The sequence below is a fragment of the Brassica napus genome, unplaced genomic scaffold, assembly GCF_020379485.1.
Source record: "Brassica napus cultivar Da-Ae unplaced genomic scaffold, Da-Ae ScsIHWf_2227;HRSCAF=2880, whole genome shotgun sequence".
Lineage (NCBI taxonomy): Eukaryota > Viridiplantae > Streptophyta > Magnoliopsida > Brassicales > Brassicaceae > Brassica > Brassica napus.
Genome location: NW_026015626.1, coordinates 1 through 12,039, shown reverse-complemented (window position 1 = coordinate 12,039; position 12,039 = coordinate 1). Strand labels below are relative to the sequence as shown.

The following is a 12,039-nucleotide window of genomic DNA, read 5'->3' as shown; positions in this document are numbered from 1 at the left end:
TTTGTGCATTAAAATGTTACATCCATATGGATCACCCAACTGCATTTGTGTAAACTCACATCAAATTCTCATTCAATTGAGGGTGATTCTTCACCGAGCATTTGGATGAGGGTGAGTCCTCACCAAAAAATAAATTTCTTGTCAAAATCACAAACACATTTTTCTATCAAAACCGGATAAAATACACTTTTATGTCAAAACAGAAAAAACACAATTTCCCGCTAAAATCGTAAAAAGAAATTTTCCCGCGAAAACACTTTTTTCCGCCAAAACGATAAAAAAATCATTTTTTGCCAAAACCGTAAAACAAGCTTTTCCAGAAAAATCGTAATAAGGAAGTTTCCCACCAAAACAGGAAAATACAATTTTCTTCCAAAACCAGAAAAACGTAATTTCTCGCCAAAACCGTAAAACGCACATTTTCCTCAAAAACATAATTTTGCGTCAAAATCGAAAACCAATTTTTTCCTTCAAAGCCGAGAAAACGCAATTTCCTATCAAAACGAGAAAACCACAATTTCTCGCAAAAACTGGAAAAATGCAATTTCCCGCCATAATCGTAAAAATGCATTTCCCGTCAAACCCGTAAAAATGTACCTTTTTGCCAAAAGCTCAAAGACACATTTTTTTGCCAAAACCGGAAAAACATTATTTCCCGTCAAAACCGGAATGCACACTTTCCCGTCAAATATGGAAAAATGTAATTTCCCGCTAAAACGAGAAGAAAAACACAATTTCCCGCTAAAACCAGAAAAACACAATTTCTCGCTAAAACCAGAAAATCACAATTTCCCGCTAAAACCAGAAAAACACAATTTCCCGCTAAAACCAGAAAAACACAATTTCTCGCCAAAACCGGAAAAACGCACCTTCCTTCCAAAGTCGGAAAAACATAATTTTCCACCAAAACCGTAAAAATGCATTTTCCCGATAAAACCATAAAAACGTATTTTTCCGCCAAAACGAGAAAAAAAAACAAATTTCCTAACAAAATTGGAAAATACAATTTCTCGCCAAAACTGAAAAACACAATTTCCCGTCAAATCGAGAAAGACGTAATTTCTTGCAAAAACCAGAAAAATGCAATCTTTCGCCAAAACAAGAAAACACACAATTTTCCGCCAAAACCGGAAAATGCAAATATTTGTTAAGGCTGTAGAAATGCACTTTCCCGCCAAAACCAGAAAATCTTAATTTTCGGCCAAATCCGGAAAAACGTAATTTTCCGTCAAAACTGAAAAACGTAATTTTCCGTCAAAATCGTAAAACTCGTAATTTTCCGCCAAAAACATATTTTTTCATCAACTTATTGAGACTCATACTGACTCCGTGAACCAAACCGGAAAATATTGATCCATGTGAACGACGAAAAACGGTTGCTTTCTAACACTGTATGCTAGGCTATCCGCCAAAAACATAAAACCCTGATTTTCTGTTAAAACCATAAAAATGCACTTTTCTCTCTAAATTGTAAAATTTAAATTTTCCGGCAAAAAATGTAAAACCACAATATAATTAAACATAAGATTATAATATTTAATTCAAAACAAAGGTATATAAGTTATTTATTTATTAAATTCATCTAAATAGAAATAGATATGCGTAAACAAACATAAGTTCATTTGGATGGTTTCTATCTTGATAGAGAAACGAGCATAGTGAAACTACATCAGATGGATCATTTGTATAAATCATCTTAGATGAATCATTTGAAAGGAGTTGGACAGATGTATCTCTCTTCGTTTTTTAACTGTCTGTTGTTAAATATCTGAACAAATTAAATAAAGAAGCAAAAAAAAAAAACAGATTTCTTTTGAACCGTGTTCTCTTCGCGTAATCTTCATAGTTTTTTTTAAAGATTCTCTTTTGGATCAGCTTATTATTTGACTGGCTGATTCTATTTTTATTTTCTAAATAATGATAAAAGGGAGGGTCCCTTTCTTCACAAAATATGAGGCTCTTTTGGTGTAGCCTTTATCCAAAGAACCAAAGTTGATAAGACATCACTTATTCCTCTGGAATAACTCAAACCCCTTCTCCTTACTCAGAAAAGTCACCAAAAGGTTTCAAGTGGTCTCATCTCAGGCGAAACTGCTCCAAATGGTCATCGATTTCTAGGTGCAAGAAAACTCGAGTTCTGTTGTTACAAAAAGATGGCAGAGAGGGTAGAAGGATCTGTAGCAGAAGGAGAAAACACGATCGAAGAAAGACACGTAGGAGCTATGTGGGAGCTAGAGCAGAAACTTGATCAGCCCATGGATGAAGAAGCTAACAAGCTCAAGAACATGTACAGAGAAAAGGTTCTCACTTTCTCTATACAAGAGTTTGATTCTAATGGTTACTCTGTTTCAGTGGCTACTCTGTTTTAGTGTTTGATAAAGTGAGAAAGTTTAATTTTTTTTGTATCAGGGTTTGTCGATGTTGATGCTACTAAGACTATCATTTCAAAGCTTAGGGATAGTGTACGGAGATTTAGGGACTTCTCCGTTGTATGTGTTCTACAATACATTCCCTGATGGAATCAGTGATAGTGAAGATGTAATTGGAGCTCTTTCTTTGATCATTTACTCTCTCTTACTTATACCTCTCATCAAGTACGTCATCATCGTTTGCAAAGCTAATGACAACGGCCAAGGTAAAGCTAAGCTTGATCAATGTTGCTTTTAACCAAACCGGTTTAGTTTATAACTCAATCTTTAATGTGTAGGTGGGACTTTAGCTATATACTCGTTGCTTTGTAGACATGCTAAAGTGAAGCTAATACCGAATCAGCAACGCAGCGATGAGGATCTCACAACTTATAGTCGAACGTTGCTCCCTGAAGGGTCTTTTGCTGCTAAAACAAAGAAGTGGTTAGAGAGTAAAGAATCAAGAAAGAGAGCTCTTCTGTTCATTGTTCTTCTTGGAACTTGTATGATGATTGGTGACGGTATCTTAACCCCAGCTATCTCAGGTAACTAACTATCTAGCTTCTTCCCTTTTCTATTTTTTTTTTTTTAAATTTATCCAACTCCTCCTTAGTCTGTCTTTTTCGAGTTCACTAAAAACTCTTTAGCTTACAGAACCTTCTTTGAACAGTTCTTTCAGCTACTGGTGGGATCAAAGTCATCAGTCCAAAGATGAGCAGCGGTAACGTTTTACCTAATCCCGGTTCGGTTTAGTTTTTTTCTCACTTAGCTATGTTCCTTTTGTTTTTCTTCCAGATGTTGTTGTGCTTGTTTCTATCATCATCTTAATAGTACTGTTCAGTATGCAACATTATGGCACAGACAAAGTGGGATGGCTCTTTGCTCCCATAGTCTTTATCTGGTTCCTCTTCATTGGAGCCACTGGAATGTACAACATCTGCAAACACGACACAAGCGTTTTGAAAGCGTTTTCGCCTACATATATCTACTTATACTTTAAAAAACGAGGACTAGACGGTTGGATCTCGCTAGGTGGCATTCTTCTCAGCATAACAGGCACTGAAGCACTATACGCAGACATTGCTTACTTCCCCTTACTAGCGATTCAGCTCGCGTTTACGTTCTTTGTCTTCCCTTGTCTTCTTCTTACGTACTGTGGACAAGCTGCTTATCTTGTGAACAACAAAGATCATTACAAAGACGCCTTCTATGCATCTATGCCTGGTTGGTCTTCTCTTCTTGAAGTCATACATGCATGGTTTTTTTTTTTTTGAATACCACAAGGTTGGGACCTCTGACACAATGCTCTATTACAAAACACTCACAACTCTTTTATGGTTTGAAAATTATACAGATAGTGTGTACTGGCCTATGTTTGTAGTCGCCACAGGAGCTGCCATCGTTGGGAGCCAAGCTACAATCTCAGGGACTTATTCAATAATCAAGCAGGCAGTGTCTCATGGATGTTTTCCACGTGTTAAGATTGTTCATACTTCCAAGAAGTTCCTTGGTCAGATCTATTGTCCTGAAATTAACTGGATACTTATGGTCGGATGCATCGCCGTCACTGCTAGTTTCAAGAACCAGAGCCAAATAGGAAATGCATACGGTAAGATGTAGAGGTCTCAGATAATGTTATTTGGCTTTGCATCTGAATGTTTTTTTTGTATATCTTAGGAACTGCTGTTGTGCTCGTGATGCTTGCTACCACGTTACTAATGATCCTGATCATGCTCCTCGTGTGGAGGTGTCATTGGATCCTTGTCCTAACATTCGCTGTCCTCACACTAGTGCCAGAGTTGTCTTACTTCTCGGCTGTGATATGGAAAATAAATCAAGGAGGATGGGTTCCACTCATCATAGCAGCCATCTCTCTTCTTGTTATGTCGGTTTGGCATTACGCAACAGTCAAGAAGTATGAGTTTGAAGTGCACAGTAAAGTCTCCATGAGTTGGATACTTGGTCTTGGTCCTAGTCTTGGTCTTGTTCGTGTCCCTGGGATCGGGCTGGTCTACACGGAGTTAGCTAGTGGTGTCCCTCACATCTTCTCTCATTTCATCACTAACTTGCCTGCGATTCACTCAGTTGTTGTCTTTGTTTGCGTCAAGTACCTTCCGGTTTACACTGTCCCTGAAGAAGAGAGGTTTCTTGTCAAGAGGATAGGACCACAGACATTCAGAATGTTCCGTTGTATAGCCAGGTAATGTCATAGCTTTTTCTATGTTCTTTTGTAGCATTATTGTTGGAAACTTGCAAGTGTATCCAAAGAGTTTAAAAATCTCTTTCAAACAGGTATGGTTACAAAGATCTACATAGGAAAGATGATGATTTTGAAAACAAGCTGTTGAACAACCTCTTCTCATTCATCCGAATCGAAACTATGATGGAGCCAGGTTCAAACTCAAGCACATACAGCAGTGCGTATTCACTCAACCATACACAAGAGTCTAGAGATGAATTGATCCATAACAACAACCACCACCACAACAGCAACAACAACAACATTGATGAGTTCTCATCTATGGTGGACTACACGGTATCTACATTAGATACGATAGTTCCTGCTGATAATAGGATGAGTTTCAGTCAGAACAACACGGTGGAAGATGAGGAGGATGAGTTGCAGTATCTAAAGACTTGTAAAGAGTCAGGGATTGTTCACATCATGGGAAACACTGTGGTAAAAGCAAGAAATGGATCATGGCTTCCGAAAAAAATAGCGATTGATTATGTTTATGCGTTTCTTGCAAAGATTTGTAGGGAGAATAGTGTTATCTTGCATGTTCCTCATGAAACCCTTTTGAACGTTGGTCAAGTCTTCTATGTTTAGGGTTTTTGTTGTGTGCATGTAAAACAAGTACAGATAAAGGGGGGAATAAAGAAAAAAAGATACCACTAGACGATAGAAAATGTTATGGCGTTGGTTCTTACACAATCCCAAGAACCAATATTAAACATCTGATCATACTTGGTTTGATATTCCATTAATGAGGCCGTCCATGATCTTGATCCTATCACTTCAATTTAAGATGCCTTCAACTAAACTTTAAGTTGGTCTTGTCTTTACTCTTCAACTACAGTGTTTTTGGAGCCTCTTGACATAGAGCTCGACTTGGCAGATATATTATGTTATGTGGCAGAATATGCTCAACGTTAGACTGACATGACTAATTGCCTCAATACGGTTTTTCTATTTTGCTTGAGCACTTAAACCGGTAATGGTTTACAGATTTAATGCGTACAGCTACTAAACAGGTGTAGCACATTATTCAAAACAATTTGGTAGCACATTCTAGTTGTCGTGGTTGATGGCACGTCACTCTCACTCGGTTATAAAGAAAATATGTTGAACGCTGAAGTTAAGGACTGTTTGTTTGTTGTTATAAATCATGGATGTCCATAACCAGTCTGGTCCATGACCAGTCTAATACCTAGAGAGAGAGAGGCGGCCGCAAGAGAGAGAGAGAGGCGGTTTAGACTTAGAGAGAAAGGGAAACCCTAGTTTCCATTTTCCTTGTATCTGTACATTTTTCATATTTATGTCTTTCCTTTTATCTCTTTGTAATTTTCATATATAAGGGCACCATATGTTATGATTAATGATAAGAACTTACAGATTATAATCCTTAAGTTTACAACATGTTATCAGCACGATAGCTTCTAGCCCTAAGCCCCACGAAATATTTTTCAACTCAACCGAAAATCATCAAACCCTAAACGAAAAGGAATCTGCTTTGGAACTTCAAAGAGGCCGTTCTCCCAAACCGTGAGGACCCAGAAAATGATCAAGATATCAAATCGAAGCCCTTGCCGAGACGAATCAGTCAGTGCAAACCGCTTGTCGATCTGACCACCGACGCGCCCTCACGCACATATATAGTGCGCGCCGATTTGCTTTGTAAACCAAATCCGATTCCAACAAGGATTTTCTAACCGAACTCAACTCATGTGCAAGATAAGTTTATCATACCTTAGTTGATTCATGTTATCTTGTTAGCTTATGGCGTTCATGTTATCTAATGCTCCTCGTGTTGTTTCATGAGCCGTGGGAATTAAAATCTAATATCAACAAGGAGTTCAAGCCGAGAGGAGTTGCTGTCCGTGTGATCAAACTCTCTTTTTCATTCAGATCAAAAGGAGTTCATAGCTCGTTCGCGACAGACGATCAAGGCGTTCCCGATCAGATGTTCGCGACCCGATAGAAGCGACTCGATCCATTCCAGCTCGCGTCTCCGATCAGCCTCAATCCGTTCGTGCTTCCGTTCGCGACAACATCAGCTCGCGACTCGATCATCACGTTGGACAGCTCGCGTTCCGTTCCCGATCAGCTCGCGGTTCATCTCTTTGGTGGTCCAGTTCAACAATCATCTAAGGTTAAAGGTAATTCGAAACCTAAAAACGTATAATCGAATTTGGATTGTTTGATAAAGAATGAAACCCTAAAATCCTAATCTTTATGAATCAAAACCATAGGGTAATAGATCAAAACCCTAATGAGTTAATCGAAGCTCAAAAGTTCGATACCCCAAACCCTAAATCGAGACTGATCTATTGATCAATTAAAATCGAAATCCTTAATGGTTTTGAATCTCAAATCAATCTCCTTTGATCTAAGATCAAAATCGAAACCCTAAACACTAATTTGAAAATCATTTTGATTGTTTGAATTTGAATCTGAATTGATTGTTTTGATCACCTAGAACTGTTGCTAAGATTGTTTAATCTCGAATTTGATATTGAATTGATTGAAACCCTATTTTGATAGCATTGATAGTTTTAATTAAAATCACTTGATCATATCATATCTTGGTTGTGCGGCTTGTTGCATCATTCATACATAAACTGATCACATTGATTGATTGCAATTACACTTAGAACTTTATGCTAGGGTGGTATTGAATTGAAATCAAATAGCCGTATGATTGATATTTGACTTGGCCTTGTGATTGATGTTTGTGCATTGCCGTATTGATTGCATCATATGAACTGATAGAAATCATCTATGCTAGGATTGCAATTACACAATGAACTGAATGCATTAAAACGAACTGTTTGAATCCTTGGCCGTGCGGCTTGTTTCCTGTTTTGGCCGTGAGGCTTGTTTCTTGGCCGTAAGGCTTATTGCTTTGTTTGAACATTGAAATTAATCCTAAAGATCTAAAATTATCAATATATGACTTCAGATGTCAAAAATCAACAACTTGGATTTTGCTGCCCTAAATCTTTCTGGAAATAATTATCTTCAATGATCGCTTGAGGCTAAGATCATCCTGAAATCCAAGGGACTCGGTGAGTGTATCACCAAGGACAATAATGCCAGTGAGAAAGATCGATACAGAGCCATCTTGATCATTCGCCATCATCTAACTGAGAGTCTCAAAGATCAGTATCTGACCATTGAGAATTCTTTAGATATTTGGAATGAATTGAAATCGAGATATGATCACCAGAAAACGGTGATCTTACCAAAGGCTCGGTTTGATTGGAGGAATCTCAGAATCCAGGACTTTAAGTCCGTGGACGAGTATAACTCGACACTGTTTAAGATTGTTTCAAAATTGAAACTGTGTGGTGAAAGTATTACAGATCAGGATATGCTTGAGAAAACATTTTCCACTTTCCACACAAGCAATGTGCTGTTACAACAACAGTACCGTGAGAAAGATTTCACGACCTATGCTAATCTTATTTCTTGTCTCTTGCTCGCTGAGCAGAACAATGAATTATTGATGAGAAACAGTGAAATGAGACCTCCTGGCTCAGCCCCACCACCTGAAGCACACACCACAGAGGAAAATAAAAAATCCCATCACGTCTAAGGAAACGGCCATCATGGCCGTGGTCGAGGAAATAGGAATGAACGCGGCCGTGGTCGAAGCTTCTTTGGCCGCGGGCGAGGGAATCAACATGGTCGAGACCATGGGCGTGACCGTGGCTCATTTAGACGAGGTCATGGTTGCGGACGTGGCTCTTCATTTAAACCTCAACACTCGACCACTTCAAGCAAATCAATGTGCCATAGATGTGGTATGGGCAATCATTGGGCTAAGACTTGTAGGACTCCCAAACATCTAGTTGATCTCTATCAAGAGAGTTTGAAAGGGAAGATCCTGAAGCCCATATGACTTATCAAGATGATGAAAACGATTTCAATCATGATAAAGACGATCTTATGGATTATGAAACTTCAGATTGTCTAAAAGACTGAAGAATGATTTCGACATTTGTAATCTAAATTCTGTGTTCTTTGCTTTGGTGTTTTTCATTTCTATGTTGTCATTTCTTTGAACTTGTTTAAAACTTAAAATCTGATCATAAAATTACTCATTGGCCGAAATCTATAAGAATCCTAGAACCATTCAGATTTGGCATGGCCGAAACTTATGTATGGCCTAATGAACAATGTAAAGCTTGGCCTAGCTTAAATCTTGATCAAATGCAAAGTCTGAATTCTCTTGGCCAACCTTAAATGACCTTGACCGAAGGCAAAAGCTTGGCCAAAGACAAACATTAACCGTTTTTCCTTGGCCATAAAGGTGAAACCTTGGCCAAATAGGAAATCCCTTGGCCAAATTGAATTTCTATTGGCCAAATATGAAATCTAGTCAAACTAATAAAATCATCTTGACCGAATCCCCTTGGCCAAAATTCATTGGTCAAAGTCTTTTGAATAATCTATCTTGGCCGAATCTATATCATTAGCCAAACTTAAAATCTTGGTCGAATTTATAACCCTATTACTCTATTCAGACTTAATTTATTTCTGGCTATTTGTTGCACACCTTGATTTATTTAATGCATGATGTTTTCAAAATTATTGTCTAAGGGAACAAAATTTGATAATAAATTACCTAAGTTTGGGATTCAATACGAGATAAATGAACATTCAGTGTTATTATCTCGAGAGGGAGAATCAGAGAATCCCAAAATCCCTAAATAAGTTAAGCATCCACGACAACAATAGCCCAAATCAAATCTGAAAACGAAATTGCACAACATAAAGATTATATGGAGATTAATGATTGGCAAACCGGTCATGCCATTCCGGTTAAGTATGCGATATTCTATTGAATGGTTTAAGATATGCTGCCCCTTTGAATAAGGGAATTGATAATAAGAGTATTCACCATGATATTTCGAAAAGAAGCAAGGAATTTCGTGGACTTGATCACCCACGGATGGACTGATCATCCATCATATGTGACGACATATGGTTATACATATCCTTGCCAAAATCTGCAATAAGTTTGCAAGAGTAATTGGTGATACCGGTGGATTTATGAATCCTTATAAGTTGCAGCAAAATTTGTTCGCATAAGGCCAAAGAACAAATAGAGACTCTCCCATAAAGTTGATAAAGGGTCAAGAATTAATGTTCCCATATAGAGAACTTAAATAAGTTGCTCCACCACAAAGTTATAAGATGGGATCTGAAATTGAATTAACTGTGTACGTTGGATATAAATCTTCATAAGAATACATAAGGCCACGAGAGATATGATTAAGGCTAAGCCATGAATTAGATAAATCCGTATATCCAACATCAGGGAGAGAAATAATAAGCTGGTAAACGATTTCGAGAATGAATAATGATACTCAAATATGAATATAGAATAAAAGTCCAAAGAATGAATCATTCTCAGAACTCAAACAAGTCAATTTCCAGACATGTTTGATGACCCAAACTGAAATATACCAGCGGTTTATGCTCTAATAAAATTGATATTGGATTTAGTTAAGATAAGACGGTTCCATACATGTATTACTCGAAAATAAGAAGATAATAAAATTGAAATGACAAATCCAAAATTAAGGTTGTCTAAAGGAAACCTTAGACATGACCATGAATAAAGATCAGGTACCTGAAAATAATATGATCTAAATGCATTATGTCATGTCTAGATTATAAATGGAACCGATAAAATAATATCGACGTTGATGATGATATAATATTTGAATACAAAAGCGCTTGACAAAAGCGAGGATCATGAAACCAACGTCTATCACCGTGTGCACTCTGAGAAATTACTCAGAGAAATTGATTAAGCAAATTGATAATGCTATGAGACGTGGTATATGAAATCTTTTAAGAGAAGAGATGTAGTCAAACCAGTTGGACATAAATAAGTCTTTGGTGAGAATACATAATAAGAATGGCGAAATTGCATAAAGTTCTCACAAAGACCTGGAATCAATTATAAAGGAGACATACTCCTATGTGGTGGATGCAACGACATTCTGATTCCTTATAAGTCTAGCAAATAAAATACATATCTATACGGTCCACTGGATAACGAAATTTATGTAAAAGTTCCAGAGGGTATCGAACTACCGAACATCAAGTTCTCGAGAACAATATTGAATATCCTAGGAACCTCTGGAGAAATTTCCCAAAGATAGAACACATCAAGAAAGAATTCGAATTCAACATGAAAGGTTTTGGGAAAACAAGATTATATATTATACATTGAGCACCTTGAAAAGAAAATCCTTATGCATCAAATGACATACATAACGTGCTCAAGAAGTTTGATATGGACTAAGCTTACGAATTGACAAGTCCCATTTTTATAAGGTCCCTCAGTTTAAAAAAAGAAGATAATTTCGGCCCTAATGAAGAAAATGAGGAGATCCTTGGTCCCGAAATGCCATGTCTAAGTGCCATAAAGTTTTGACGGATTTGGCAAGCCATACAAGGCTAGATAAATAATTTGCCGTAATCTATTAGCTAGATGTAGCTCATGATCGACCCAAAGGCACTGGAACGAGATTAAACATGTTCTTCGTTACCTGCAAGGAACGAAAGACTTGGGTCTATTTTATTCTAACCATAACAAAGATGGTTTAGTTGGCTTGCTGATGCAGGTTATTTATCAGATCCACACAATGCTCGATCACATACAGGCTATGTCTTTACACATGGAGGTACGGCCATATCATGGCATTCCATGGAGCAGACGATCGCGGCCACATCTTCGAACCATTCGGAAATATTGGCCATACATGAGGCCAGCCGCGAGTGTGTCTGGTTGAGGTCGATGACCCAACATGTCCGATCAAATTGTGGGATGGCCGAGTGCAAGAAGCCGACATGTTCACCAAATCACTTCATACCTGCACGTTCAGGAAGCTCACGCATCAGATTGAGGATGCGTAGACTGAAAGATCTTCAGTGATGTTCAGAACAGGGAGAGTATACATGTTGTACTCCTTTTTCTTCACCATGGTTTTGTCCCACTGGGTTTTCATGGTAAGGTTTTAATGAGGCAACATCTAAAGCGTATTACAATCCATGTATGGTTATGGCATCCAAGGGGGAGTGTTATAAATCATATTGTGGATGTCCATACCCGGCCCGGTCCATGACCCCGCCAATACCTAGAGAGAGAGAGAGGCAGCCGCAGGAGAGAGAGAGAGAGAGAGAGAGAGAGAGTGGTGGTTGATTTGAGAGAGAGAGAGAGAGGGCGGTTAGTTTAGGGACTAGGGAGAAGGGAAACCCCAGTTTCCTTTTTCCTGTAGTGTACACTTTCCATATTTATGTCTTTCTTTTTATCTTTTTAATTCTCATATATAAGGGCACCATATGTTATGATTTAATGATAAGAAACTTACAGATTCTAAATCTTAAGTT

The 12,039-nt window shown here is 37.9% G+C and overlaps 1 protein-coding gene across 1 annotated transcript; it reads left to right on the top strand.

Moving 5' to 3' along the window:
• Positions 1-1,949: 1,949 nt before the first annotated feature.
• On the top strand, positions 1,950-5,306 carry LOC106389868 (potassium transporter 9). The gene is made up of 8 exons (XM_048773123.1): positions 1,950-2,300; positions 2,410-2,635; positions 2,708-2,953; positions 3,079-3,129; positions 3,204-3,632; positions 3,763-4,017; positions 4,086-4,608; positions 4,701-5,306. Exons 1-8 carry the CDS (start codon positions 2,154-2,156, stop codon positions 5,236-5,238), a joined length of 2,415 nt encoding a protein of 804 aa, XP_048629080.1. The 5' UTR covers positions 1,950-2,153; the 3' UTR covers positions 5,239-5,306.
• The last annotated feature ends 6,733 nt before the right edge of the window (positions 5,307-12,039 follow it).

Bases quoted from the DNA above. Each gene is read 5' to 3' on its own strand.
- LOC106389868 (XM_048773123.1), top strand. From the start codon at position 2,154: ATGGCAGAGAGGGTAGAAGGATCTGTAGCAGAAGGAGAAAACACGATC. The intron at 2,636-2,707 runs GTAAAGCTAAGC...TTTAATGTGTAG, and splicing joins AGCTAATGACAACGGCCAAG to GTGGGACTTTAGCTATATAC. The intron at 2,954-3,078 runs GTAACTAACTAT...TTCTTTGAACAG, and splicing joins CTTAACCCCAGCTATCTCAG to TTCTTTCAGCTACTGGTGGG.